The sequence below is a fragment of the Myxocyprinus asiaticus genome, chromosome 2, assembly GCF_019703515.2.
Source record: "Myxocyprinus asiaticus isolate MX2 ecotype Aquarium Trade chromosome 2, UBuf_Myxa_2, whole genome shotgun sequence".
Classification (NCBI taxonomy): domain Eukaryota; kingdom Metazoa; phylum Chordata; class Actinopteri; order Cypriniformes; family Catostomidae; genus Myxocyprinus; species Myxocyprinus asiaticus.
In genome coordinates, this window is record NC_059345.1 from 40,102,401 (window position 1) to 40,130,091 (window position 27,691).

Consider the following 27,691-nt stretch of genomic DNA (forward strand, 5'->3'; position numbering starts at 1 on the left):
CAGTCTTTGATTTATTTAAATTCTGGCAAAAGTTTGTTATATTATCTTTAAAATAAAAATAGCAGTTTGGTTCTGTGATCATTTTGTCTACGGAAAAACATTGCATGCAACAGATCTTCTTATGGGAGATTTTACTATCTCCCTTAGAGATTAGTGCAAACGAATTGCCGAACCTCGCTGCTATTTTTAATGTCATGAGAATGTAACAGGCACAGTGATATAATGTACATTAAGACAGCATCATAAGCAGATTTTCAAAAACAGACCGGGTTTTGCAGTACAAAGGGTTCATGAACTGCAACTATTTATAAGTATATAATTTTCGTGGGTGTGTATCAGCGCACTGGATTGAGCAGCTGCAGCGACTCTGGAAAAATGTTGTTGGTCAGTTAGTTTTCATCGCAGTCAGAAGAAAAAAAAAATCTGACCACTCTCCGTAAAAACCTTCGGATTGTCGCCAGACAATTTTTCGGACCAGTTTGAATAGTGCCATAGGAATCCATTGTTTCTGTTCAAAAGCTCATTTGGAACTAACAATTGCACCAAAAAAAAATTATTTGGTGTGAACAGGCCTTCAGTTGAAAATTCTTTTATCTCAATAATATACTCACCCATATTTTATGTCAAACTTATTTGACTTTCTTCAGTGGAACACAAAAGGATATGTTGGGCAGAATGTTAACCTCAGTCACCATTCACTTTCATTGTATGGAAAAAAGATGCAATGACTGTGAATAGTGACTGAGGCTAACATTCTGCCTAACATCTTCTTTTGTGTTCCACTAAAGAAAAAACAGTAATTTGAGTTTGGAAAAAGCTGAGGGTGAGTAAATTACGACAGAATATTCATTATCTGGGTGAACAATTCTTTTAGGAAGAATGTCATATAGCAATTTCTGAATGTCCTTTAAAGTGCATGAAGGCTCTTTAAAAAGGCAACTGCACCAAATTTCCACACACCAACAAATGTCTATGTGGGCGCTTTAGTGGGAGCGGATCTTTAATAAATAGTCAGAGTGAGCCGAAAATTCAACTCCACCAGTTTCCTGTCTCTCTCTATTGAGCTATTACTAAAAGTGAGAAGTTTAGTGTGATTTATAAGCTCTCTCTGTCTTATTGCTTTTCTCTGACACTCTAAAAGTGAATAAATTGCCCTCATAAAAGCCTACTAAGGACAGAGGATCTTGCTTTAGTCCCGCTAAATTAGATAATCTAATTAGATAATCTAATTTAGCTCTCTCTGAGGTTTTGTTAATTTCACACCTGGCTGATTCTGCGGGGGAAAGCACTGTATCGACGGCAGATAGGCCCATAATGAAACCCCTGTTAAAATGCAAAATTACAGGAGTGGAGACCGATTTAATGAGTGTTGTGACAGCAGCACTATTTAGTGAAGTGGGAGTCAAGGGCAGAATACTGTACCTAAACAAGATGGCAAACTCAATATTACACACTGCAGTTATTGAAAGCTTCAGTCTGTGAGATGTTTGTGCCATAGATCCTGTTTGAATATATATGTACAGTATGTGTTTTTCTAACTGGATTTTCTTTTTCTTCTGTCCAGTTGTCAGCAGCCGTTTCCAGAAAGATTACGGATCAGAGTGAGTCGCATCAGCATGCACGATTATGAAGCTCTGCACTATGACAAAGAGAAGCTCAAAGAAGCTTGTGAGTATCAAATACACACACATAGAACATCACACTCACACAATTGCTGTCCAGAAAATACAGTGGTAATTCCTGGCGTCCTGTGACAGATCTCAAGGTTTTGAGTGTGTAAATGTAAGCTGCACTTCTGTTTCCCAGCACTAGGTGTCATTACAACACTGCAGTCAATGATTGTAGTCTCTTCTGCACCAGTTCAATGGGTCTTTGAGAAAAATTCAGATTTAAAAATAATTTCAGAAATAGATTTAGCTTTATGTTATAACACAGAGTATTTTATAAAGAATCCATCTAACATGGGATGTTAACATGGGATCACATTTCTGCTAATTCCAGTCAGGTTTTGTGACAAGATTAACTGTTTCTCAAAAATTATGGTCTCTACTTTCTGGTTCAGAAGAGGTGTGTATATAAAAGTGAGGGAGATAAAGGTGAAAACATGGAAATATTAGATTTTGGTGTTCATACAGTTGTTCTGTACTCTCTCCTCTGATACAAAAAAATAACACGCATTCCTGCATCCCCTCTGCTTGCTGCTGTCAGCCCCTTTTCACTGTTCTGAGGAGCTTTGACAATACCAACTGAACAGAGAGAGCGAGAAAGCAAACCTGAATAGAATTTGGGAACGACTGTTCAGATGTTGCTAAGCAACCCAACGTTCCACAATGGAAGAGACCTCTCCCATCTTTCTGTTTTCTCTCTCTGCTCATTTCTTTATGCTTTCCCTGTTGTGCTTTCTCTCTCTCTTTCTCTCTTCCTTCCCACCTTTCCAGAGAAACTTGCCATCCTCTAGAGAAAGCTCATTTAATTCAGAAATATTGCCCTGCCTCTCTGTGAGACTCTATGTCACTAGACACAGTAGGGCATGTCTACCACTCTTTCAGCTTTGAAACATACTGTATCTTCATCACGTCAAGCCTGGTTGGGATTGTCACACTGAAATGAAACAGTGCATAGTTGTTACAGTTGTGATTAGGGTTGCCCACCATCCTGTGTTTTATGGAATTATCTGTATTTAATGGAACAAAAATCTCACACATAAACTACTGACAATGTTTCACAAACCAAGAGAAATGGACCTGAAACACACACCTTTCGCATGAGTTGTGTGATATATTGCCTGTCGCATTATTAAACTGATGCCACATTTAACAGAAGCGGCCGGGGGGAAAGATCAGTGACAATTGGCACACGTTTTCTGTCAGAAGCAGGAGAATTTTGTCAAACATATAGCATTCGAATGCATGATAATTGTTTCTCAGTATTGTGATTCCAAGTGTCAATGTTCGTCCTGGAAGAGAGATTCTACTAAATGACGGTGAGAAAAACTGCAGTACTTTTAGTTCAAAAGTACAGTACATATTTATTTAAAATGGTTAGTGTGACTTTCTTACATTTCCATTGTGATAAACACTCTTAACTGCCAAAACAACAACACTGTAATCCAAGGAGGAATACACTATTCTCATGCTAAAGGGATAGTTCACCCAAAATTGAAAATACTCAGTGACTGTTGATCTCCTGTGCACATTCATGAGACTGCACGAGAGCAACAGAATACACAGCCCCTGCTGACGAGATGGGGCGTTCAAGCAAAACTCAATTTGTTTATCTAAAAACAGGTTTGCTACAGTGATTGTAACAACAGAACACAACACAGCTGCACACATACCAGAGAACAGAACTAACTAAACATGTCTGAAGAGTTTGAAGTTGAAGAAAAGATGCATTTCTATGCCCAACCTTATTTGTTTGAACTGGAGTACTGCCAAAATCAAGTTATTTTTAACCGGCAAGTGAGATACTGGCTTCAGTATCCTGTTATGACAGATTTTGGACCATTGCCAGTTCATAGCGGACGGGACTCGCGGAGCGATGCCGCAAATAGAAACCAAGAGATAGACAGAATGTCCCGTCGCTCGTCGCAGCTTGTTAGGACAAAAACTCTGATTAACATATAACATATAAATATACCTTTTATCGCGTGTGTCTGCTGTCTTTGACTACAAACTCTTCAGATGTGTTTTGAAAGTTTGGTTCTCTGGTTTGTGTGCAGCGGTGTTGTGTTTTCTGTTGTTCTGTCCAGTTGAAGCGAAACAAAGTGGTTTCTCGCTTGAAGGCCCAATCTCGTGAGTGGGTACAGCATAACTACTGCTCTCGGGCAGTCTCATGACCATGCGGAGGACAGCAACATCAGTGAGCATTTTCACTAAATAATTTGATTTTGGTTTCTATCTCACTAAACCTTATTGTATGCCTTCAGAACAAGGCACGAGTCGCATACGATAATTTATTATATCAACACAGGGGTGAGTAAACAATGACTGAATGTTCATTTTAAGCATTTTCTCTCCAATTAAAATTCATTATAATGCATGGTTGCTCAAAACAGTTCTAAGACTTGTACTAAGACAAGTGTATTTTGTTAGTGATATATACTATTTTTAACACATTAGTGATGTACTGTACTGTCTACAAACTGATGAGCCCAATTTTAAATGGAAAGACGGTTTGTAAATCTTTATAAACCAAAAAGGCTTAAACTTAATTATGGGGACTGAAACACTTGACAGAAAAATACTGTTTTTCTCAGTTGATTGCAGCTTCTTTCTTTCGGCAAAAGTAGTGTTTATTAAAAGTGAAGATTGATAGAAATTTGGTTCTTTCTGGTTGTTGCATTAAAGCGGTTATCTTTTTAAGCATATTAGGGTCCGTTCACACCAAACATGTTTTTCTATTGTTTTCCTATGTAAACAAGTATTATGTGGACCTCTTTAACCGTTGTGCAACGTTTGACGCAAGAGCCCTTCTGGAAAAAATTTCCCGTATTTAGAGCTGGAATGTCCCTTATTTGGCTGGTAGAAAGTTGGCAACCGTAGTTGTGATCTCAGTATGGGATTCATCCATGCTTTTACCCTTTGCCTCAAAAGTAACTGGGACACTAGGATGTGCATATACACAGGGCTCAAATTGAGGGGGGATGCGAGGGGATGGCACCCCTCTTGTTGCAAGAAATACCAAAAAGCATCCCCCTTGTAAAACCACTATCCCTCTTACCATCCTCTTTGGAATAATTGTGTCATGTATTACTTGGAACTAATCGTGCAAGTAAAATATAACATTTTCTACATTTGATAAATAACAGCGATTTGCCAGTCAGAATTATATTTCGGCATGTGTAAGGTTTCCAGATTTGTACAGGTGAAATCCCCCAATCAGATCTGAACACTTGTACAGTTTGGAAATATTCTGCCAGGGTGATGCTTTAGTAACATAATCTGGCAACCTTGATCGTGCAAGCTTTCTCTACACTTGAAAAGACGCTGGTTTTCTGAAAACACTGGCAGGTGTGTTGGAGTTTAGCGATGGTTGACATGTCCTTCCTAGTGTTCACATGAAAGTTACGCCACTGAAGGTAATGTTTTAAAAGTTTTGCGCACTTTCAGAAATGGCAAAGAGAACAGTTCAAGGAAATCTTTTGTCTTTCTTTAAAAAAAAGGAGAACAGAATGTAAGATATTGTTTACAGTTACAACGTGTACATGTTTTTAAATCAAACAGTTTTCAGGGTTTCGCCCATAAAACACTTTTGTGTTATAGCACTGTTTAAGCATGTTTTACAGAAACGTCATAACGAGTTCATCATAAAATACAATTACAGTGGGTAACAGGTGCATATTATGGCCATGTGTCCTAAGGGTCAATGAAGTGATGCTCATTTTTGTCCAAATCTATTAAATTAAAAATACATTTAAAAAATGCAATTCACACAAACTTGAATATACCTCTTCTATGATGAGCATATTTTTGTATTTTGTAGTTTAAAGTCATATTGATATTTTTTCTGGGGCTTACAGTAAAACAAATGTCATGTGGTGTCCAGAGACAGTAAAAAAAGTCACAGTCTCATTAAAAGCTGAAATTCCTGAAAAAAGAAATGTTGGCATGACTAGTGCAGAATAATCTTTTATTATTATTTATTATTAAAAAAATCAATTAAGTGAATCAATTGTTTGAAAATATGAGTCATATTTTAAAATGCATTTTGTCCACCAATTCAAAGTTGTGGTGTAACTAACATGTAGGTAGGTATTTTGTTTATGCTGACCATAAAAACCATAAAACCGAGTGGAAACCTTTAGACCCTCAAGATTGAGTTTGACATTTTAAAAAACATCTGATAAACCTGGACAACACAATCTCCCTTGAATTTTTTTTACAAATCAACCACTGCATACACAGTACATGAAAGGACACATGTACCCTCAGCAACCACTGCACAATCATCATATTTCATCATATTCTTTTCCTCTTAATGACAGCACATTCTACACAATGCCTGCAGGGATATAGAGTTTTGTGTAGACTAAATTGCCACATCCTCCCCATCACGTCCTATTACTGTCTGACCTCGTTTCATAAAAAATCTGAGAACTAGTTTGAATGAGCTTGATTGGGTCTGAGTAAGCACTTGTTGGACATGACACATACAACTGACATTAATCATATTCATCAACCTGTGTATAGGCATATGCACAAAGACAGTGATTAATTAGGCAAAATGACCATAGTTTCTTTCTTTCTTTCTTTTGCTTTCTTTCTTCACCCATCTCTCTTCCTCTCTCTTCTTTTATTTTTACTCCATCCACTGCTGATCAGTATCTCCAGAGAAAAAAATGTGGGCCAAGTTTTTCACAATGCACCGCAGCCTGTTACTGTGAGAGTGATTGAATGATTCTGTTTCTTCATTCCATCTTTCTTTTTAACTCCAATTTTTGTCTCTCTTCATCCTTATCTCAGCGATCCCACTGGGTCTCATCGTTGTCCCAGGAGACAGTGATCTGGAAACCTGCCGAGCTCACATTGAGAGACTACAGGAGGTAAAAATTGAGGGGGTGGGTCTAACAGATGGACTGGGGTATGAATTGAAAGATTAGACATTTAAAGGACAGGAAAAGAGAGAGGAGGAGAGAAGTGTTGTAGTTTGATTAATGATGGGAAAAGTCAGTCACAGTGAGAATCTAATAACAGAGAGGTTTTGCTAAGTGCAACACAGATAGTATGGAATATAGACCATGTCATCTCATACTATCTTCATTGCATTCTTTTCCTTTAGGGAACAGTGGTTATATAAAGAATTTCACTTTCAGCTATGAAACTAAATGGTTCCCCAATCAGTCAAAGCCTTTATCTAGAGAAATATGCAAATTATGGCTTGTTTTGTTGGCATATGGAAGGCAAGAGCAGAAGACTTTATCTTAAAATCTCACATACTTACAGACACACACACTGCTCTCAGCAGTCTTTAATGAAAGACCCTAGGCGGTAAAGTTGTGTGACAACTGGTGTGATTAGAGTCTCTTTGAAAGAACTGGGTATTCTTTATTCTCAAACTCAAATTCAAATGCTCACTTTAATTCAGTCAGTCAGCAGATGATGACTATGTGCAACAGCATCTGCTATGAAGGTGACAATACAGGTGTGAGAGATCTGATTTGATGGGTAGAGTGTCTGATGTAATGGAATTTGTGTGTGTATCTAATGGAATGGGGTCTCCTGCAGGACTTTGTGTCGTGTCACCCATCTCTACAGCGGCTGGTGCTCCAGGTGGGTAAGACACTGGAGAGAGGTGAGGCAGGCACACCTGGAGCACTTTCAGGAACAAGACTGTAAATACAGCCTGGACACTTGTACCAAGACCTATCAGAATTTGATGGAAATTCCTTTGATGCAAACCTTGAAAACTAGATACACTAAAGCAGCACATTTATGTTTTCTTAAAGTAGGCCCTGAGAGAGAAATGTTTACTGTGAGAGTGCGTAAATCCCCATAGAGATAAAATAAGCAAGACAGTTTATTTTCAGATAGTCCTTAACATCATCCCTGAAGCAAAGTATCCCAGAATTCATCCTAAATCTCATCTCTTCCATCGTCCTGAGTGAGATAAGTGCGCTCTAGCGCCTCCTAGACACTAATCTGTTTGTAGACATAAAGAGAACCCTCATTAGTACATCATTCCCTCATGACAGATGTTATGTCTGAAACTTCTAAAAGGCACAAAATACAGTATGAGTTTGGTAAGCTAAATCCACCAGCTCAGCCCATCATTCCCCAGATTTTTCCCATGGGCCCTAAGTGCTCCCGTGTGCTTTCTGTGAATGGATTCTGTCGTTCTTGTGTTAGCCTCTGTTAAGAATGGCAGCTTTATAGTGATGGTGCATGCAGGTGTTTGATTTTCATTTTGTGTTTGTGGATTTTGTGAGTATAGTCTTTGTAGTGTGTACATTGTGTTTAGATGTGGGGTTGTTTGACTCAGTTGCATGACTTTCATGGCAAGTTATGTACAGTTAATGTTCAAATGGCAGTTTGAAGCTTTATGGAAAGAGATGTAACAAGAAGTGATGACAGGTATGTGTGTGTGTATGCTGAAAATAGTGAAGTTCCGCACTGTTCAGATGCTGTTTGTCTGTTCTGAGTTACATAAGATGGCACTAATCATGACTCCTCTCCTCTTTTCTGTCGCCCTTTTCCCATCTCCTACCCCATGTTTTCCTCCCGTCTCATTCTCAGGAAGGTGATGGGACCAAACCTAAGGCTTTGTCGTCACAGAGGCTGTCGCCAAAATGGTGCTTTCTTGACTGTGAGTATTCTTTTCACTGCAGTTCAGAGGATGAGAGCTGTGCGGCCTGCTACTGTACAGCACAGAACAAGTCATGCCATGATGTTCCTTCAGGATAAAGCTGTAAATTTAACCCATGTGAATAAAACTGCAGAGAGTAAAGGTCAGAGACTCAAAACCATGAGTCAGGCCCACAAAATGCTTTCTCAAGTGCCACAGTCAACTACAGTCATGAATGAGCACAAGAGCTGCAGAGAAAAAGGGAGGAGCTGTTTTCAGCATATTAACTGCATGTCCTTCATGATGAACTCTAAATGTGTGTGTGCTCCACCTGGTCACACCTGCAGATCAGCACCCGGTCAAAAACTTTATGAAAGAGCTCCCTGATCATACTGTGCATGCAAGCACACAATCACACATGTGCCTGCCTATACACACACACACACCTTTCTATCTTGATTTGCATCTGCCATTGAGCTCACAGGATCCATCAACTCTTTGGAAACATAATTTATGTCTGGTTTTTTATGTCCATTAATTGCTAAGGCAAAATTTAAATTTTACATTTAGTTTTTTATTTTTATTTTTTATTAAATTTTCTTACTTGATTTCAGTTAAAGGTGCACTCAGTAACACAACAGTAATATTGTTGATTATGTTTGCTGACACCTAGCAGCGTAGATGTGGCATCATGCAAGAGCTAACTTTTTCAGTTACAGATAACATTGTAGAAATGTGCTTTTCGAAGTCAGCCATAATTAATTTATTCTACAAGTGAAAACAGAGAAAGGTGGTTTTTGCGATAATACTATTACGTTTTTTCTGTTTAAAAGTTTAGCAATTAGCAGAAAAAAATCACTGAGTGCATCTTTAACAAAAATGTACAAAAACATGTACAAAATGTAAAAAAAAATAAGATAGCAACATTTGCACTGTACCCTGCTTTGAACTCACTTCACCTTACAGTTAACCATACATTCCACCCCACTTACCCCTTATTGGTATACTAGTATGTGTGAGTGTCAGGAGAAAAAGAGATGTGAACAGTTTTGTTGCCTTGTAGTATTCTGCTGTTTGATCAGTGTGAAGTTGTGAGAATCCATCAGGAACAAGAGTGTCGCTATACAGTATTTATTCTTTCATTCTTGATGGAATGGATGCAATGAATAATATGTTCATTGCTTAGTAATATCAATATACTTTTATATAGTGTCAGATTGATAACATCCAATTTAAAGAAAAATGATGGTAATGTGTTCAAAGAGTCCTTTCAGATGACTCGTGTCAACATTCCCTAATGCACTGAAATCTATGGAGCAGTCTTATGCATATCTACTGTGCGTAGACAAATCAAGTTGTAAAACAAAGTTAAAGGTGTATCATGAAATTTATAAAATGATATTCATATTATTTTCGTTAGATGGTCTATGCAAATTAATAAATGGTAAATTGCCCTTCTAAGATGCTGTCTGCATCACTTTTCATGTGGAGGTCAAAGCTGTGCATGATGCTTGGGTTTAAAGGTGCATTTAAGCCCTTTCGCGAATCTTGAAAAGTGAAAGGACCTTCAGACTTCCTTTGACAGCATCTCCAGACACTGGGTGTCATTCATCATTACACAGATTCTCCATGAGTCACATTCACATACTACCTAAACTGCTACACATCAAAATGACACAACATCTCAGTAGAGATTAATCATATCTCAGTACTTCCATCTTTCCACCCTTTACTGTATATCATCACTCCATTCCAGTCCCTCCTTCTGCTCCTCCCACTGGCTCAGAGCAAAACTCATCTTCTCATTCCAAGACTAAAGAGATTCTGAGGGCTTTATTACCAGAGCTGAGAGCTGCAACACGAGACAGAACTTTTTAGAGTAATTATGACAGCACTTTTGATCTCGGCCCAGTGTTATGAAGTTGCTGTCGAACTGATTACAAGTTCATGTTTGATTGTCAATGCCTCCGAGCAGCACTTCGGGGCAGCATACAGCCAGGGCGTGGGGGAACCATGTGCACACATTGTATGTGCTGTTACTGTTATTTACTGGGATGAGGACAAGCTGTTGGAAGTTTGTGCATGTGTGCACTGTATACACTTCCCACAACACTTCATTCACTCTCTCTCTCTGTGAAATTAATTGCTTTGGTGAGATGGGAGATTTGTGGATCTCTGTCTTTTTTCCTGCTCATTAAGAACAGCATGAGGGGAGTGTTGTGTGTGTATCATACACGAACACAAATCCATTGAAATTTTTGGTTCAAATACCTGGATTGACCCTTTTTGGTTCATTCCGGTCATCTTAATGATATCTGTTGCAGTCAACCCTGAATGTCATGGGTTTCCTTAAAAAGAAAATTGTGTTATTTACTCACATGCATGTTGTTCCAAGCCTGTTTGATTTTCTTTCCTTTATGGAACACAAAAGATGTTAGTCAGAATGTTAGTAAAGTCACCATTCACTTCTAATGGATACTTTAGAAGCAAATGGTGTCTTTACTAACTATTCTAACTTGACTAAGATATTAAAGGAGACCTATTATTGCCCTTTTTACAAGATGTAATATAAGTCTCAGGTGTCCCCAGAATGTGTCTGTGAAGTTTCAGCTCAAAATACCCCACGGATCATTTGTTATACCATGTTGTAAATGCCTCTTTTTTTGATGGAATCAAAAACACGCTGTTTTCATGTGTGTCTCTTTAAATGCAACTGAGCTGCTGCTCCCCACCCCCTATTATTATGCAGACAGTAAGCGTAAAAATAACGACATAGCTCTGGTCTCCGTGAATACAATCAGAGACAATGGTAGCTGACAGTAAGCGTTTTCGGGTTAAAAATTAAAGATATTGACATAGCTCTGTTCTTCGTGAAAACAATCAGAGACAATGATTCTTTAGCTGCATTAGCCATGGAATCAGCTAACAAGCACATTCGGAAAGGCGATTTGCAAACATTCACAAAATATAAAGTGCGATACTTGCATCTTCAGGATATAAAGCTGGAACACGAACAGTTGGTACTGATCCATGCTTGAGAATCTAATTTTTTGAAAATCCTGCTTTTATATTGACCCTCATTCACAAAGCAGTCCGTTGTAAAATGATTTGCACAAACATGCATGAATTTTGGTATGTTTTGGGGCACATTTGCTTCAAAAACAATACTTGTCCACTGCGTCTTCAGTGGCTCTGATGCCGGGAATACATGAAGACTCTTATGTTCACTTTTACAGCCAACAACAGAACACTTATGATGCTTACGAATCTGAGACATTATTCTTCTCACCGTAGCTGCTCCAGTGCAGAAAAAAATTGCGGACTATGTGTAGATCACTCGGGAGGATCTATGATAATAGGGTGGAGTCTGTCACAAGTCGTGGGCGAGGCTTGCTCTAACGTGACATCACGTTAGAGCAGAAACGAAAACCAATCACTTTGAGACACTGTTTTAGATTAAAAGAAATATAAGAAAGAGGAGTGGGTGGACTTTTAACATTGTAGGGTGGTTGTGTACACACACTGCCAACTCACATTTATGTTCAAACACCATGTAATATGTGAATTTTGCATAATAGGTCCCCTTTAACATTCTGCCTAACATCTCCTTTTATGTTCCACAGAAGAAAGAAAGTCATACAGGTTTGAGGTTTATAACAGTATGAAGGTAAGTAAATGATGGCAGAATTAAAAATGTTGGGTGAACTATCCCTTTAAGTGTCCAATTTGTGTCCAGTTTGAACTTCCATTTGGAGTTGTTGTACCTACTCAGAGGTCTGATTTGGATTGTATTTTATGTCTTGTATTTACAGCTACAACAGCAGATCGATTCTACAGGATTGATCGAGCTCAAGTGAGTCCTTCATACTAGTCTTTTATTAAATAGCTGCAATTTAGTTTTGAGGATCCACACACACCATTCATATTTATTTGATATCTGTGTTTATTGTCTTCTCAGGAGCATCTTAACTATGTGACTGAGATTTCTCAGGATGAGTTGTTTGTTTTGGACCCAGAGCTGGTTGTCACAGAGACAGTCAGCACGTCACCAGGCATGCCAGACCTAGTGGACTCCTCTGGAGACATCCCGTCCGTTCCACGCGAATTCACCTTCCACTCATCCTCCTCTTCTCCACAGAACTCGCCTGGACCCAGGTGAGACACCATAATCACCACGTGCACAAACATCTGTAGCTGTACATATGCATCCAGTGCCATTGTTTAAGCTAATCTTTGTCTTGTCATTATAATGATGCTTTTGATAAATTAGTTATTCTACAAACATTTTAAACCAGGAGACTTGTTTGTTGTTAGCAGCAGATAATAACTCATATTACTGTTAATGAGACAGCAGCGTCTGCTTTGGAATATCAGCCATCAGGGAGCTATAGAGCTTTAAGCCATCTGGTGGCACTGTGGTTCTCACAGCTTTGTACAAGCTAGATTAACAACTTTAATTCCACTGTACTGAGAACTGTAAGATTAACATTCACCTAGGGCATTTATAGTTGTAGCTTCTGGAATGCTTTTTATATGAGTTTGTGCAAATGTGTGGGCAAGTTCATACATGAATGTATTTGCATGTTTGGGAATGAAAATGTGAAATTGGATGTGTGGGTGTATGTGTGTGTAGCAGGATAACTATGTGGTTCAGAGTGAATAAAACAAGAGCGTTTCCTTCAGCGCAGAGCTTGATCCGATCCTCTATTTATAGCTATATACAGTCTGCAGCTTATCTTTGGAGGGGGTTAGAGAGCTAGAAACAGGGAAACCGAACACAGTTATTTAGCTTCTCTAAATTTTATAAGTGAAATGTTATGTGTACTTAAGAGTGTTTGTAAATTTTTTATTAGTAATTATTTAATATTTGGTGTATGATGGATATAAGTAGCTGTTGAAGCTCACAACAATCATTATTCCAAAAGTACATGTCCATCAGCAGCTCCTTTAAATGCAGTGCAGATATTCCTCTCCATTCCTCTCTTCTCCTCTCATTATTATACTTATTACTCCTCTGCTCTACTTATTAATCCTCTCCTCTCTTTATAATTATCCTTATTGTCAACCTTATTAATCCTCTCCTCTCCTTTTTGCTCCTCTCCCCTCCCGTCCTATCATGTCCTCTCCTTATTATTATCCTTATTACTCCTCTCTCTCCCCTCCCTTCATATAATTTCCTCTCCTTATTACTCCTGTCTGCTCCCCTCCCTTCATATCATTTCCTCTCCTTATTACTCCTCTCTCTCCCCTCCCTTCATATCATTTCCTCTCCTTATTACTCCTGTCCTCTCCTTATTATTATCCTTTAGGGCTGCAACTAACGATTATTTTGAATATCGACTAATGTATCAATTATTAGAATGATTATTCTTCTATTCTGTGATTATTACAAGTATTAATCATTAGCTCTTAAACGACTATTCAGATTGTGCCCCGACTTAAAAGGTTGTATTAAACGTGCTTGCTAACAATACAGAGGACAAAATCATCCTTTAAAAATACCTCTAAATGAAAAAATAAAATAAAATAAATAATTTAATTAGGTAAAATATTCACTGCAAAAAATCCTATTGTTGTCAAGTGTTTTTGTCTTGTTTAAAACAAGATACATTTACTTGAGAAGCAACATATAAGATATATAGACTTGCTTTAAGAGAATGTATCTTAAATATAAGTGTATTTTTTCACTTTGTTATACTTCTGCAAGTGCAGTAAAGACAAAATTTACTTTTATTCAAGATCTATTCTCTAAAAGCAAGTGTAAATGTCTTATATGCTGCTTCTCAGGTGAATGCATCTTTTTTTAAAGGATTTTTAGATATTTTAAAATATTTTTTATATTCAACATTATCAGATAACAATTTTTTATTCTGCAGTATAGCTTTTAAAGTAAATGTACGTTGTTTTAAATGAGTTTTAGATATTATTTTTGGAAAACAAGCCAAAACAAAAACAAATCAAAAACATATTTTGTTGCAGTGTATAATGGGGTGAAGACTACCCTCTCTGACCTTTTTATTCACTTCAATCCATCTTTAACTCACAAAAAAAAAAAAAACCTCTCCCTTATTATTAAAGCTGCAGATTGCCAATTTTCTTTACAATAAGAAATGCACAGTGACATATATTATGATTCAGTAAGTCACGAGCCATCACGTTATAATCTAGCTGCAGCAAGTACGCGTGCTCGAGGGACGAGCATCCCCGCGACAGAGTGTGCATCAGCCGGGTGTAGATTCAGTCTCTCCCCCTTAGATCGGGACACTTTGCGCAACTCATAGAAGAGGTGCTGACCGCACAGAGAAATGCCAGTTTCGGAGTCTGTTGTTATTTACATGACACACAAGTTTTGCACACCTCCTCGTTTAGTCCTTGTCATGTTGAATGTCTGCACCTGTCCCTCGTGTGTTTATCTATATATTGTGCCTTCTTCCTCTTGTGTTTGTCGAATCATTTTGTTTGTCAGTTAGTTTGTTCCTGTTCCAGTCTTGTTCCTGTTCCCGGTTGGTCCTTGTTATTATTTTTATTCTCGTTTATGTTTAATTTGTTTTCTCTCCCCCGTGAGAGTTTTGCATTTGCCTGTTTGTTTTTCTTTTGTGTAATAAAATCATTGATTTTACTCATTCCTGCGTTTGGGTCCTCCTTCCTGCTTACGTACCGTGACAGAACGATTCAACCACTAATGGACCCAGCAGGAATTAGTTTTTTTTTTTTTTTTTTTTCGGTTCGCCAAAGAGCTGCCAAAACTGAAAAGATCTTTGGTCTCCGTCAGGGGAACCAGCCGGTGAGGGAGTATTCGCTGGAATTTCAAGCGCTGGCCTCGGGTTTGGGCTTCAACCAGGAATGCCTCATTGATCTCTTTGTGGTTGAGCCCATCAAGTCTTGTGTTCCTGTTGGGGGTGAAGAGGGGAGTCTTACCGAGACCATAAAATTGGTGGGATTATTTTATCTCAGCCTGTGTCTCGGAAGGCTCTCTCTCTTCATCCAGCCCAAGGACAGTGATGCCCCCTCACTGACGCTGCCAGCACTCAAGGCCACGGAGGCTGTTCCCTTGTTGCTGCAAGCGTTCCCGGCCATGGAGGCCATTCCCCAGTCGCTGCCAGCGTTCCCAGCCATGGAGGCCTTTTCCCAGTCGCTGCCAGTGCTCCCGATCTCAGCAGTCACTACACAGCCTGTCCAGGTCCCCGTGGTCATTGAGTCTGTCCAGTTTCCTGAGGCTGACATCGAGCCTGTCCTGTTGTCTCTGGCCGTCGACAAGCCTGTCCTGTTCCCTGAGGCCATTGATGAGCCTGTCCTGTTCCCTGTGGCCGTCGACGAGCCTGTCCAGTTCACTGTAGACATTAAGTCTGTCCAGTTCTCTGATGCTGTCGATGAGCCTGTCCAGTTCACTGTAGTCATTAAGTCTGTCCAGTTCTCTGATGCTGTCAACGAGCCTGTCCTGTTCCCTGTGGCCATCGATGAGTCCGTCCAGTTCCCTAAGGCTGTCGATGAGCCTGTCCCGTTCCCAGTGGCTGTCGACAAGTCCGTCCAGTTCCCCTTTGTCGTCGATGAGTCTGTCCATTTCCCTGAGGCTGTCGACGAGCCTGTCCAGTTCTCAGTGGCTGTCGAGAAGTCTGTCCATTTCCCTGAGGCTGTCGACGAGCCTGTCCATTTCCCTGTGGCCGTCGACAAGTCTCTCCAGTCCCCTGTGACCGTCGATGATCCTTTCCAGCCCCTGGTGACCTTCAACGAGCCTGTTCAGTCCCCTCTGATTGTCCACTGTCCGGTCCAGTCCCTAGCGGCTGTCGACCAGCCCTTTGTTCAGTCCAGTGTCCAGCACCCATCAGACAACAGCTACCAGTCTATTACTCATCCCAGTTACCAGCACCCATCAGACACCAGTGACCAGTCTGTTGCTCAGTCCAGTGGCCAACACCCATCAGACACCAGCTACCAGTCTGTTACGCAGCCCAGTAACTAGCTGTCATCGGACACAGCTACCATTCTGTTGCTCAACCCACTAGCCAGCACCCATCAGACACCAGCTACCAGTTTGTCGCTCAGCCCAGTAGCCAGAACCCATCAGACACCAGTCACCAGTCTGTTGCTCAGCCTAGTAACCAGCACCTGTCAGACACCAGCCACCAGTCTGTTGTTCAGCCCTGTAAGGTCCCTGCCCAGTCTGACCAGCACTCTGCGGTCACCACTCAGTCTGACCCAGTCCTGTCCCCTACGAATACCGACCAGTCTGTCCAGTCATCTGTGGCCACTACTGACATTACAAGCTGCTCAGCAGCTCGGACTTTGCCTTGGTCTCCGGGTTCCCCTCCGGTTCGGCCCTGGCCTCCCGGTCCATCCAGACCTCCGAGTCCTTCTCCGGCTCCGCCCTGGCCTCCCGGTCCATCTATGCCTCTGGATCCTTCTCTGGCTCCGCCATGGCCTTCTGATTCACCTGCAACCTGGCCCAGACCACTCCCCTGGTCTCCTCCACCCAGCCTACCTGGACTGTCATCTGTCCCTCGGCCTGGCCTGTCTAGTTTGGATGCCAGGTGGCATCTGTTTAGTGGGGTACTGTCATGACCTCGGTCTGACAGCCCTCTCCTTCTTGTTATCTGTTGATTTCTGTTTTGTGTTTGAGCGCATGAATCTGTTGTGTTTTTTGTCTGCCATGCACTCTTCTGACCCAGCCAGCTTGTTTTCTCTTGCCACACCTCCTCGTTTAGTTCTTGTCATGTTGATTGTCTGCACTTGTCCCTCATGTGTCTTCATCTATATAATGTGCCTTCTCCCTCTTGTGTTTGTCAAATCGTTTTGTTTTTCAGTCCATCTGTTCCTTTTCCAGTCTTGTTCCTGTTCCCAGTCGGTCCTTGTTTTTATTTTTATTCTTAATGGCATGTCTAGAAGACAAAGTGTTTTCTAGACACATATATATATATATATATATATATATACTGTATATATAATCTGTAGCACTGTATGTTTTGGATGCAATTTTTGGCAACTTTTCTGTAGTTGGTTTGTTTTCAGTCACATGCACATGGCTGCTGATGTGTTTCACAGGGATCATTACATCTCTTAACTCCCTTAGGGAAGAAGTAACGATCTTTTGCTGAGCCAACATTGAACATGCTTTTGTTCAATTCAGAATCACACAGAATCACTCATGAAAGGAATATTAAATTAATAAAATGATGTAATTAGCCTTTGTGTTGTTCTTTGTGTGGAGTTAAGTGCTGAGTTTGCCAGTGTGAGCTGTGGGTGAACAGAGTGGCAACATTGTCTTTTTGAGTGTCAAGAAATGTTGGGTTGCTCTCTCGCTCTCTCTCTCTCGCTCTCACTGTCTCTTGTCTCTGTAATGTTTTTCCACCGGTTATGCTTTTGCACCAAATAAGCTCAGACTGCTACAGGGTGATACATGCACTAGTGGAGATCAAAGGATAGTATCTCTCTCTTTCTTTTACTCTCTTTCACATACTATTTTGTAACAGAAACAACATGCATCTAACGCTTTTGGAAGTGTTTGTGTCAACCAAACTGTAATGTGTAATATGTGAGGCCAGAAACATATTCTATGCAAATTCATGGTCAACGCATTGGAAGTATTTGGTCCTGTTGTACATACTTGCTCTGCATTGCTGTGGTGGTAAAAAATCGCAGTCCTCAAGGGGGCTTGAGTGCCATTAAACTGGATGTGTTATTATTCAGGTAGACTTCAACTAACTTGCTCAGCAAGATTCTCTTCAAACCTGACAAGCCTTATAAGACAGTTTACACCAGTACCTGCCATGGTGACCATTGTGGCAATGCTGAGAATGCAGTGTTTACTTTTAAATTGCTGTTTGACACATTTCAGAGTGCAGAATTTTTGTTTAATATTTTAGGCTTTGATAGTTGCTGATACAATGACTGACCTTTGCTGAAGGAGCTCAGTCCCATTTTAGTGATATAGTCAAATATTCCCCTTGATAATGTCTCTCTCTCTCTCTCTCTCTCTCTCTCTCTCTCTTTCTCTCTTTTCTCTGCCTCTCTCCTTGTTTCTTCAGGATTGAGGAGCTCCAAAGGAAGCGTGTTTCCAGTGACAGTTCTGTGGCACAAGCTCTTGCACACAGTGACTCACTCAGATCAGCCAAACCAGCTCTCAGCAGGTAAGAGAAACAGATAGAACATTTACTGTATACTTTTCCAGAACACATATCTGAAACTCCAGCTAGGAGAAAAAAGCATGCTTCCACAATATATATATATTAGGGGTGTAACGGTACAGATATTCGTCCCGAACCATCACGGTACTGACGTCACGGTTTGGTGCGTGCAGTCAGACAAAGAATACATCTGAGTCAGTCACAGGCGATCCACACTCCAATCCAAAAGGGGTGCTCGCGGTAGTGCAATGCTGTATGCTAAACGCCACAACAGGAAAAAGAGCAGAAGAAGAAGAGACCATCTATGCACCAACCGAAAACAAGAATGGCTTCTAATGCACAAGTTTTATTTTTCATGATTCTATTTATTTTGTACTTTTATATCACACGAGATGCTTTTTCAGTTTTGTAGCTGATTGTGACCAAATACTTTTTGCTTTTTATCAACCCTACAAAAAAATATGGCCTATGCAAGAGTGCATTCTGTTTACTGCTTAGTGCTTAATACACTAAAGGAGGCCGTCATTGTATATCTTGGCACAGCATTTGGACATGTTATTTCTAATAAAGTAAAATAAATAATTTACAAAATTATTCATAGATGTTATCCTGTAAATGCAGCCATTAGTGGATATATTCATACTGTTTGTGATAAATGTACTTTTTGTAAAACATCATTTGAAGATATTGAACATTTGTTTTTTATTGCCCTTTAAAATAGGGCAAGACAAAAACTCTTAATTTAGAACCTTATTTTACTTTGTTTTCAAAACCCATATTTTTCTGATAAACAAAATGACATTATTAATCTTTTAATTATTTTGGCAAAGTTTTATATTCATAAGACAAAAAATTTTTTTTTGACATATATGTTCATTTTATGTTTTAGTTGTTGTTGTTATTCTCTGTTTCACATATTCTGAACTGTACCACAATGCCTTATATTTGCCTTGTACTTTTTGCATTGTACTTGTCTGTAATTGAACTAAATAAAAAATAATAAAAAACAATAAAGGAGGCTGTACTGTACCAACTACCTCAGGGGGTACTAAATGCCACTAGGTGGAAACAAACTGTAATTTGTATACTGTCTGTTCAAAATAAATGAAAAGAAACCTAGCATTTTGGATTTGTTGCTTTTTCCTGTTGTACTGAACTCGTATCAAACCGTGACCCCAAAACCGAGGTACGTACCAAACCGTGACTTCTGTGTACCGTTACACCCTAATACTATATATATATATATATATATATATATATATATATATATATATATATATATATATATATATATATATATATATACACACTACCGTTCAAAAGTTTAGGGTCACTTACTCATTCTTTATTTTTTTTAATTTTTTTCTCATTTTAGAATAATAGTAAAGTCATCACAACTATGGAATAATAGAAATGGAAATATGGGAATTATGTTGTGACTAAAAAAATCCCAAATAAATCAAAACTGTGTTATATTTTAGCATCTTCAAAGTGGCCACACCTTGCCTAGATTCTGCAGACATGTACTCTTGACATTTTCTCAACCAACTTCTTGAGGTTTCACCCTGGGATGCTTTTGAAATAGTATTGAAGTTCCTTTCTATGTTGGCACTTAGTGGCTGCTTTTCTTAATTATTCGGTCCAAGTCATCCATTTAAAAAACAAAAAAAATGTTAATAACATTTTAGTTTTGTAATTAAATAAATTAAAATGGTGGCACAATTATATTTTTGTCTACAAAACTAACTTCAAACATTTAAGCATACGCCTTCAGATCAAAAGGTTTTTAAGATCATGAGAAACATTTCAGTCAAGTGACCCCAAACTTTTGAACGGTAGTGTGTGTGTATATATACATATATATATATATATATATATATATATATATATGTGTGTGTGTGTGTGTGTGTATGTATGTATGTATATATATATATATATATATATATATATATATATATATATATATATATATATATATATGCAGTTGTGCTCAAAAGTTTGCATACCCTTGGAGAATTAGTAATATATGTACCATTTTTAAAGAAAACATGAGCAGGCAAACACATTTATTTTATTTCTTATGTGATTCATATTCAACTGTAGGTTATAACAGAATGGCACAATCATAAAACAAAACATGGCAACAAAGAAAAAAATGAAATGACCCCTGTTCAAAAGTCTGCATACCCTTAGTTCTTAATACTGTGTATTGCCCCCTTTAGCATCAGTGACAGCATGCAGTCTTTTGTAATAGTTATCTATGAGGCCCCAAATTCTTGCAGGTGGTATAGCTGCCCATTCGTCTTGGCAAAATGCCTCCAGGTCATGCAAAGTCTTTGGTCGTCTTGCATGAACCGCACGTTTGAGATCTCCCCAGAGTGGCTCGATGATATTAAGGTCACGAGACTGTGATGGCCACTCCAGAACCTTCACCTTTTTCTGCTGTAACCACTGGAGGGTCAACTTGGCCTTGTGCTTAGGGTCATTGTCGTGCTGGAAAGTCCAAGAGCGTCCCATGCGCAGCTTTCGTGCAGAAGAATGCAAATTGTCTGCCAGTATTTTCTGTTAACATGCAGCATTCATCTTGCCATCAATTTTCACAAGATTCCCTGTGCCTGTAGAGCTCACACACCCCCAAAACATCAGTGAGCCACCACCATGCTTCACAGTGGGGATGGTATTCTTTTCACTGTAGGCCTTGTTGACCCCTCTCCAAACATAGCGCTTATGGTTGTGACCATAAAGCTCTATTTTGGTGTCGTCACTCCAAATTACAGTGTGCCAGAAGTTGTGAGGCGTGTCAAGGTGTTATCGGGTATATTGTAACCAGGCTTTTTTGTGGCATTGGTACAGTAAAGGCTTCTTTCTGGCAACTCGACCATGCAGCTCATTTTTGTTCAAGTTTTTGTTTTGTTTGTGCTCCTTGAAACAACCACACCATCTTTTTCCAGAGCAGCCTGTATTTCTCCTGAGGTTACCTGTGGGTTTTTCTTTGTATCCCAAACAATTCTTCTGGCAGTTGTGGCTGAAATCTTTCTTGGTCTACCTGACCTTGGCTTGGTATCAAGAGATCCCCGAATTTTCCACTTCTTAATAAGTGATTGAACAGTACTGACTGGCATTTTCAAGGCTTTTTATATCCTTTTCCATCTTTATAAAGTTCCATTACCTTGTTACGCAGGTCTTTTGACAGTTCTTTTCTGCTCCCCATGGCTCAGTATCTAGTCTGCTCAGTGCATCCACGTGAGAGCTAACAAACTCATTGACTATTTATACAATGATATAAAGCCACAGGTGTGGGAAATTAACCTTTAATTGCCATTTAAACCTGTGTGTGTCACCTTGTTTGTCTGTAACAAGGCCAAACATTCAAGGGTATGTAAACTTTTGATCAGGGCCATTTGGGTGATTTCTGTTATCATTATGATTTAAAAAGGAGCCAAACAACTATGTGATAATAAATGGCTTCATATGATCACTATCCTTAAATAAAAGACAGTTTTTTTTGCATGATCAGCAATATTTTCAAAATCAATGCCAAAATTTCACAATTTCTGCCAGGGTGTGCAAACTTTTGAGCACAACTGTATATACTGTATATATTTCTTTAAGAGTTCTTGCTCTTTATGATTAAATTTGTATGGCCCAAAGCAGAATAATGAGTTCTGTGATGGCTGTGAGAAATGCTGATCTGTAAATCTTGAGTTGCTTTGTGAGAAAGTTCTCTCAAACTCATCTTTGTTACAGAAAAAAAAAAAAAAAACTCCTCTCCCTTCTCTTTTTTTTTCTTACTAATTGTGACCATGAACTGGGTTTGATGGGATGGGCAATAGACCGTATACTTTGCGATGGTAGAATTGTCTCCACAATGCGTAAACTACTTTGGTAGATACATTTGTTCGGCAATCAGTGGGCAGAAGTCTTTAATGTTATATACATGTAAGAGTGACAAAAAAACATGGAGCAATGCAAAAATACAAAGAGTGATGTCTTAAACAAGTGAAAATGAGAAAGAACTTATTATTAAGGGGTGTAGCAGAGCACTGTCGCAGCTTGCTGCATCAATATAGAATTCATCTAATGTGCTGTCAAAGGTGTGTGTACAGTTTTACTGTTTTGAGTCTTGTTTTGAACTCATGTATAACATAATATGAAGCAGTTTGCACACTTATGCCAGACTCATTGTTTATTTGTAATGAATAATCATATCTTTTGATTTGCGTCTGTCAAGTTCCAAATGAAAGGAGAATATCAAGATGAAGTACCTTTTGTTTGTCAACTATTTAATTGATTCCCCTATATATTTTTAAATGTGCTTGTGTCTGTGTTTGTGTGTGTGCAACTTTGGCTGTGGCCAGCAGGCATTTTTTAAGACTGTTGGTGTGTGACAGGTATGACATCTCATTTACTGTGCAGAAATATGTTTGCTTTGCACCCTGACCCTGTGTGTGTGTGTGTGTGTGTGTGTGTGTGTGTGTGTGTGTGTGTGTGTGAGAGAGAGAGAGAGAGAGGTGTCCTAAAGGTAAAATTTCAGTTTAGGGAAAAAAGCTATCCGTGATCACCAGATTTTTAAATCAATGATGTCCACAAGAGAGCGTGATGGATAAATCTAAATAAAATACAGAACATGTTAACTAAAGTGCATTCCATTTTCAACTAAAGTACATAAAATTATAAAATCAAATGATTTAGCCAGTCTCAAATCTAAAGTTAAAATGTAAAATTATAATAGAAAAGTTTCAATAGACAATTTTATGTTTGCAGAACATACAGTGTTTTTCAATAATTACAGTTGTATGTGCAGTTGTAATATTCCCAGATACAGTAGTAGTGGTATTTGGTTGAATTTGGTTGGGAAGCGGTATTTGCAGCTCAGACTCTGCCTCACTGCAGTAATCGCATGTATCTGAGCCCAGTGTTTTAATAGAGGCTTTTCACTCAGGATGCCTCACCAAGCGCAAAAGAATGAAACGGAGCACGGGTATCTTGAGATGCTCTTGAAATTGAACTACTTTCCTGACACAGCATTTAAAAACATATTGCTTATGCAGAAAAATGCTAATAAAAGAGCAAGATTCAATGGCCAAAGACCTTCACTTTAGTCATTGTCAATGCCTGGCACACATATGAGATTCAATTTGACCAATATTCAAATTTTGAATTTTAATTTGACTGCCTTAAAGTGAACCAACTATTAGAAACAGATAAAAATGTAGCAAAACTGCTGATCATGAAATGTTACAGATGTGACCCTGCACTCTGACCCCAGCCTAGGTGGGATATGTGAAAAAAAAAAAGAATTTCACTGTATATGTGCAAATGTATAATGTGTGATAAATAAATAAAATTATTAATTATAATTATTAATTATTACAGTAGCTTTCACTGCACAGAAGACAGCAGGGATATTACTGCCTGACTGCTTTCAAGACAGATACCACAATCACAGATCTCTCTGGTGTGAAATCAGCTTTGTAAAGCCAAAGCTCTCCTGTGCTCACATGCTCTTGTGTGTTCCTAAATGATGGGCTCTTTGGATCCTATTAAGTTCTTTAAGGGTCAGTGATGGCTCAGATCTATAAAAAGGGAACTTTTGTTAAAAGAAACCGCAATGTCGGTGGTGTGTTATGTAACATTTGTGTTGGTAATGAACCGGTCTGATCCAGTGTGGTCAGAGCCACAACCCTGCCTGAAGGGAGGAATAATTGCTACAGTCCTGAGATAATAACACCACTACTGTTTTTTCACAGTTAAGTTTGTCTGTTATATTACATCACATGCACTTGCTAGATGCTCTATAAGGCCAGACCCTTAAAATGTCATGGAAGCCAATGGGACACCCTGCCAATTCAAACTATCCTTTTCCCCTTGTTTATTTTGTGTGTCACAAAATGTAAAAATATTTTTTTTTATTGTTTATGGTTATGTCTTCATCATTTGTATCTTATTTTCCCATTTATATTTATTTTTAATTTAATTTTGTCTTTTGTTGTTGTTGTTTTGTTTGTTGTTTTGAAGGGCAGGGGGTGTTCATCGCTCAAACACAACAGCAGCAGATTTCAAACCTACCAGCAGGTGAGACAAAGCAGTACTCCACTTTGTTTCTATGTTTCTCCCCTCTCTGTACTTTTTAACGTTCTCTCTTCTCGGAGCTGCTATAGATATTAGTGTTAGAAGTGTTCAAAGAGCAGCTCTACCCTATTAGTCCCAGAGGGGATTGTTACTGGGGCCAGTTGCTCTTCCTAACGTGGACCATGAGTAAGTGTCATTGCTGCAATGAGGAAATGAACTCCAGCACAGCAGGACCACACCATTTCTGTTGCTGATTATTATTTTTGCTAGCCTGTTCTGTTCCTTATTAATCCCAAGCTGTCTTTCCTGACTCAACTTCAGAGGATAGAACCAGCACAGGCTCAAACACACACACACACACACACACTCAAACTGGCAAAGTTTTACTAAAACAGGGTAGTAATTAAGCCTTTGTTGGACTGGTCAGGTCTGGTCGGGTCTAATCTAGTCTGTGCTGGCCCTGTCTAGTCAGTTCTAGTCATGTTAGGCATGAGTTACTTCTTGTTCTGTCTTGTCGACATTTGTCTGGTGTGATGTCTGTCATCCTGTTCTCTGACAGCTGTTTGCTGGAAGACAATTTGTTCCTGCAAAGAGATTCCAGACAGGTCTAGCATGCTTAGACAGTCACAGAGATGGCCTGAAACCTGACCATTCTGTTATGTATCACTTTCAGATGAATATGGAGCAAGTTGCTCCACTTTTGCACGTGATATTTCAGTGCAAATACCTGCACCTGCAATCTAGTTTAAGAAGGCGAATTCAGCGCTTGAATAGCACTGTGTCTTCAGTATTTAAATTAAGTAATTGTGATTCCTTTCCATGCAAACATGCATCCTTTATGTGTATCAGAAATTAGGCTCGCTATAGATTAAGCTTTATTCACAAAACTCCATGCTATTTGCACACTGCGATTAATGTTGTGCTATTAATGCATGAGGAAAACAGCTGAATAACTGAATTTATTCAAAACAAATATTTGTTACATTTTCTATCAATCATGGCAGTAGAAAATCAAATAATGATTAAATGATGGAGAAGAGTGCTACAATCTTGCATATATCCAGATGTGTGGTGTAGTCAAGTGCACTTTCTGCACTTCTGATTTTGTGGGCACATTTGCGCTGTTGCCTGATCTACATATATCCTTCAGTAAATTGGGTGCTAAACCAGTGCAGACAGTGCACACAAATAAACAGCACTTTAACCAGCCACAGTTCCTTCTTAGAGAATTAGAGAGCTTATCTATACCTCAAATCAGCCTAAGATTTTGACAAGTTTGATTAAACCATCAGCTTCATGCCCAGGGACATTGATTGGCTTTCTGTTGTTGTTTGATTTTGAATGGAAGCCGTAATTAATTAATGTGGGTTTTATGTCATGTTTTTCTGTTATACATAAATGAGGGATTTGTGTTGTCTTCTGAAATGTAATTATAGCCCTACCCAGGAGGAGAACACAGACTTGAGACTGATTCACATCTGCTACTCAAAGCAAATAACAACACGAGAGAGATTAGCACTGTGTTTCCTGCACAGGCTAAGCAGACCATCTTTAATGTGGTGTCTGTGGCTGGTAAATTGGAGGGAGCATGTACAAGGTTATATTGATGAAAAGAAACAAACTAGAACAGATACACAAGTGCAGCGAGGGCAGTTTAATTATATATATATATATATATATATATATATATATATATATATATATATATATATATATATTTTTTTTTTTTTTTTAATGGCTAGTTTTTATTTCGTTTTAGTATAGTTTAGTTTTTTATTTGTATTTATTTTTTTCATTTGTTACAACACAAAATATTGTCTGTAACATTTTACACTTTGTTTACAATAAGTTTGTATTTGTTAACATCAGATAAATATATTAGTTAACGTGAACTAACAATGAACAACACTTACAGCACTTATTAATCTTGGTTAATGTTAATTCCAACATATACTAGTAGATTTTAAACATTAAAAGTTAATACATGGTTACTGTTAACATTACGTAATGCATTGTTAACTTACCTGTACATGAACTAGAATGAACAACTGGAGATTTATAAATTCACATTGACCAAGATTAATAAATGTTATTAAATGTATTGTTCTTTGTTAGTTCATGGTGCATTGTTAACAAGTACAACATTATTTTAAAGTGTTAGCCTACAATATCACATTATCTGCCTGTGATGAAACAGAAACTTGCTTTTTATTTGTCAAATTAACATCATATATACAGATGAACTGTGGTTGGTTGTTTTACATGTCAATCAGACAGTTGTTCACCGGTTCTTACACAGAGTAATCAAGATTGAGAGATTATTTAAATAATATTATCAAACATAGATTGAACATATGAAAATTGAATCATTTTCTCTATGAATCTATTTAGTTTTTGTTCGTATTGTTGTGCACATTTATAGTTTGTTTATTTATATATTTCAAACTACTGTTTGTTTTTTATTTTAGGTAATGAAAATGTTTTTTCACTGCTAGTTTTCATTTTAGTAATCGGTTTCATTAACAATTATAACCTTGGTGTGCGTGTATGTTTTAAGCAGTGTTAAAGAATGTCTGTAATTATAGCTTTGGTTACATACCAAGGAAAGGTTCAGGCATGTTTCAGGCTGGAGGAATAAACTGCTACCAGCCTAAATGGTTGCATATGTATTTAGCTCTCATGATAGAGAAAGGTCTGAGTGACATCATCAAATCTTTCCTCATCATGCACTGTAATGTGAGTCTCTCAGAGATGCCTGGCCCTAATAAAGCTGCAAGAAATACAGCTTTTTTTATTCTGAGGGGTAGTTGGTTATTTCTCAGCTAAATGGATATGGCAAAAGATAAAAATAGGTCTTTACTACTTCAATAAGAGTAACTCAGTGATGTGACCTTATGTGAGGTGGTCCTGAAATTGTATTTGATTTGAAAATGTGTTTTCTCACCCCATTAAGATGATGTTACTGTGGTACTACTGTGTAACTCCAGTCACGTAGGCAAAGATCTAATCAGAAATGTCTCTAATGTGCATTACCCAGACATTTCCCATGGCTGACCAGAGGTAGCGCATCAGTGTATTTGGAAATTATTTGGCATGACAGAGATAGCTATATGGGAAGATAAATTATGATTGATTGAGATGGTTTTTGATAGCTGAGAGTTGCAGCTTGTGGTTTCAGGGGTTTGAAATCCACTTACCTAAGCAAACTTCATTAG

At 38.5% G+C, this 27,691-nt stretch overlaps 1 protein-coding gene across 11 annotated transcripts in view; it reads left to right on the forward strand.

Moving 5' to 3' along the window:
* The window catches only part of LOC127416662 (diacylglycerol kinase zeta-like), a 173,773-nt gene that overhangs the window by 126,459 nt on the left and 19,623 nt on the right, over nt 1–27,691 (forward strand). For 7 of the 11 annotated variants that reach the window (XM_051656189.1, XM_051656204.1, XM_051656161.1 and 4 more), the window contains 7 exons: nt 1,565–1,668; nt 6,465–6,544; nt 8,235–8,304; nt 12,096–12,136; nt 12,242–12,438; nt 18,306–18,407; nt 24,423–24,479. In XM_051656189.1, the coding sequence (XP_051512149.1) occupies nt 1,565–1,668; nt 6,465–6,544; nt 8,235–8,304; nt 12,096–12,136; nt 12,242–12,438; nt 18,306–18,407; nt 24,423–24,479 (651 nt within the window). Of the gene's footprint in view, nt 1–1,564; nt 1,669–6,464; nt 6,545–7,226; nt 8,113–8,234; nt 8,305–12,095; nt 12,137–12,241; nt 12,439–18,305; nt 18,408–24,401; nt 24,480–27,691 lie in introns of those variants that run through there. The other 4 variants (XR_007893159.1, XR_007893162.1, XM_051656143.1 and 1 more) reach the window with 4 other exon arrangements.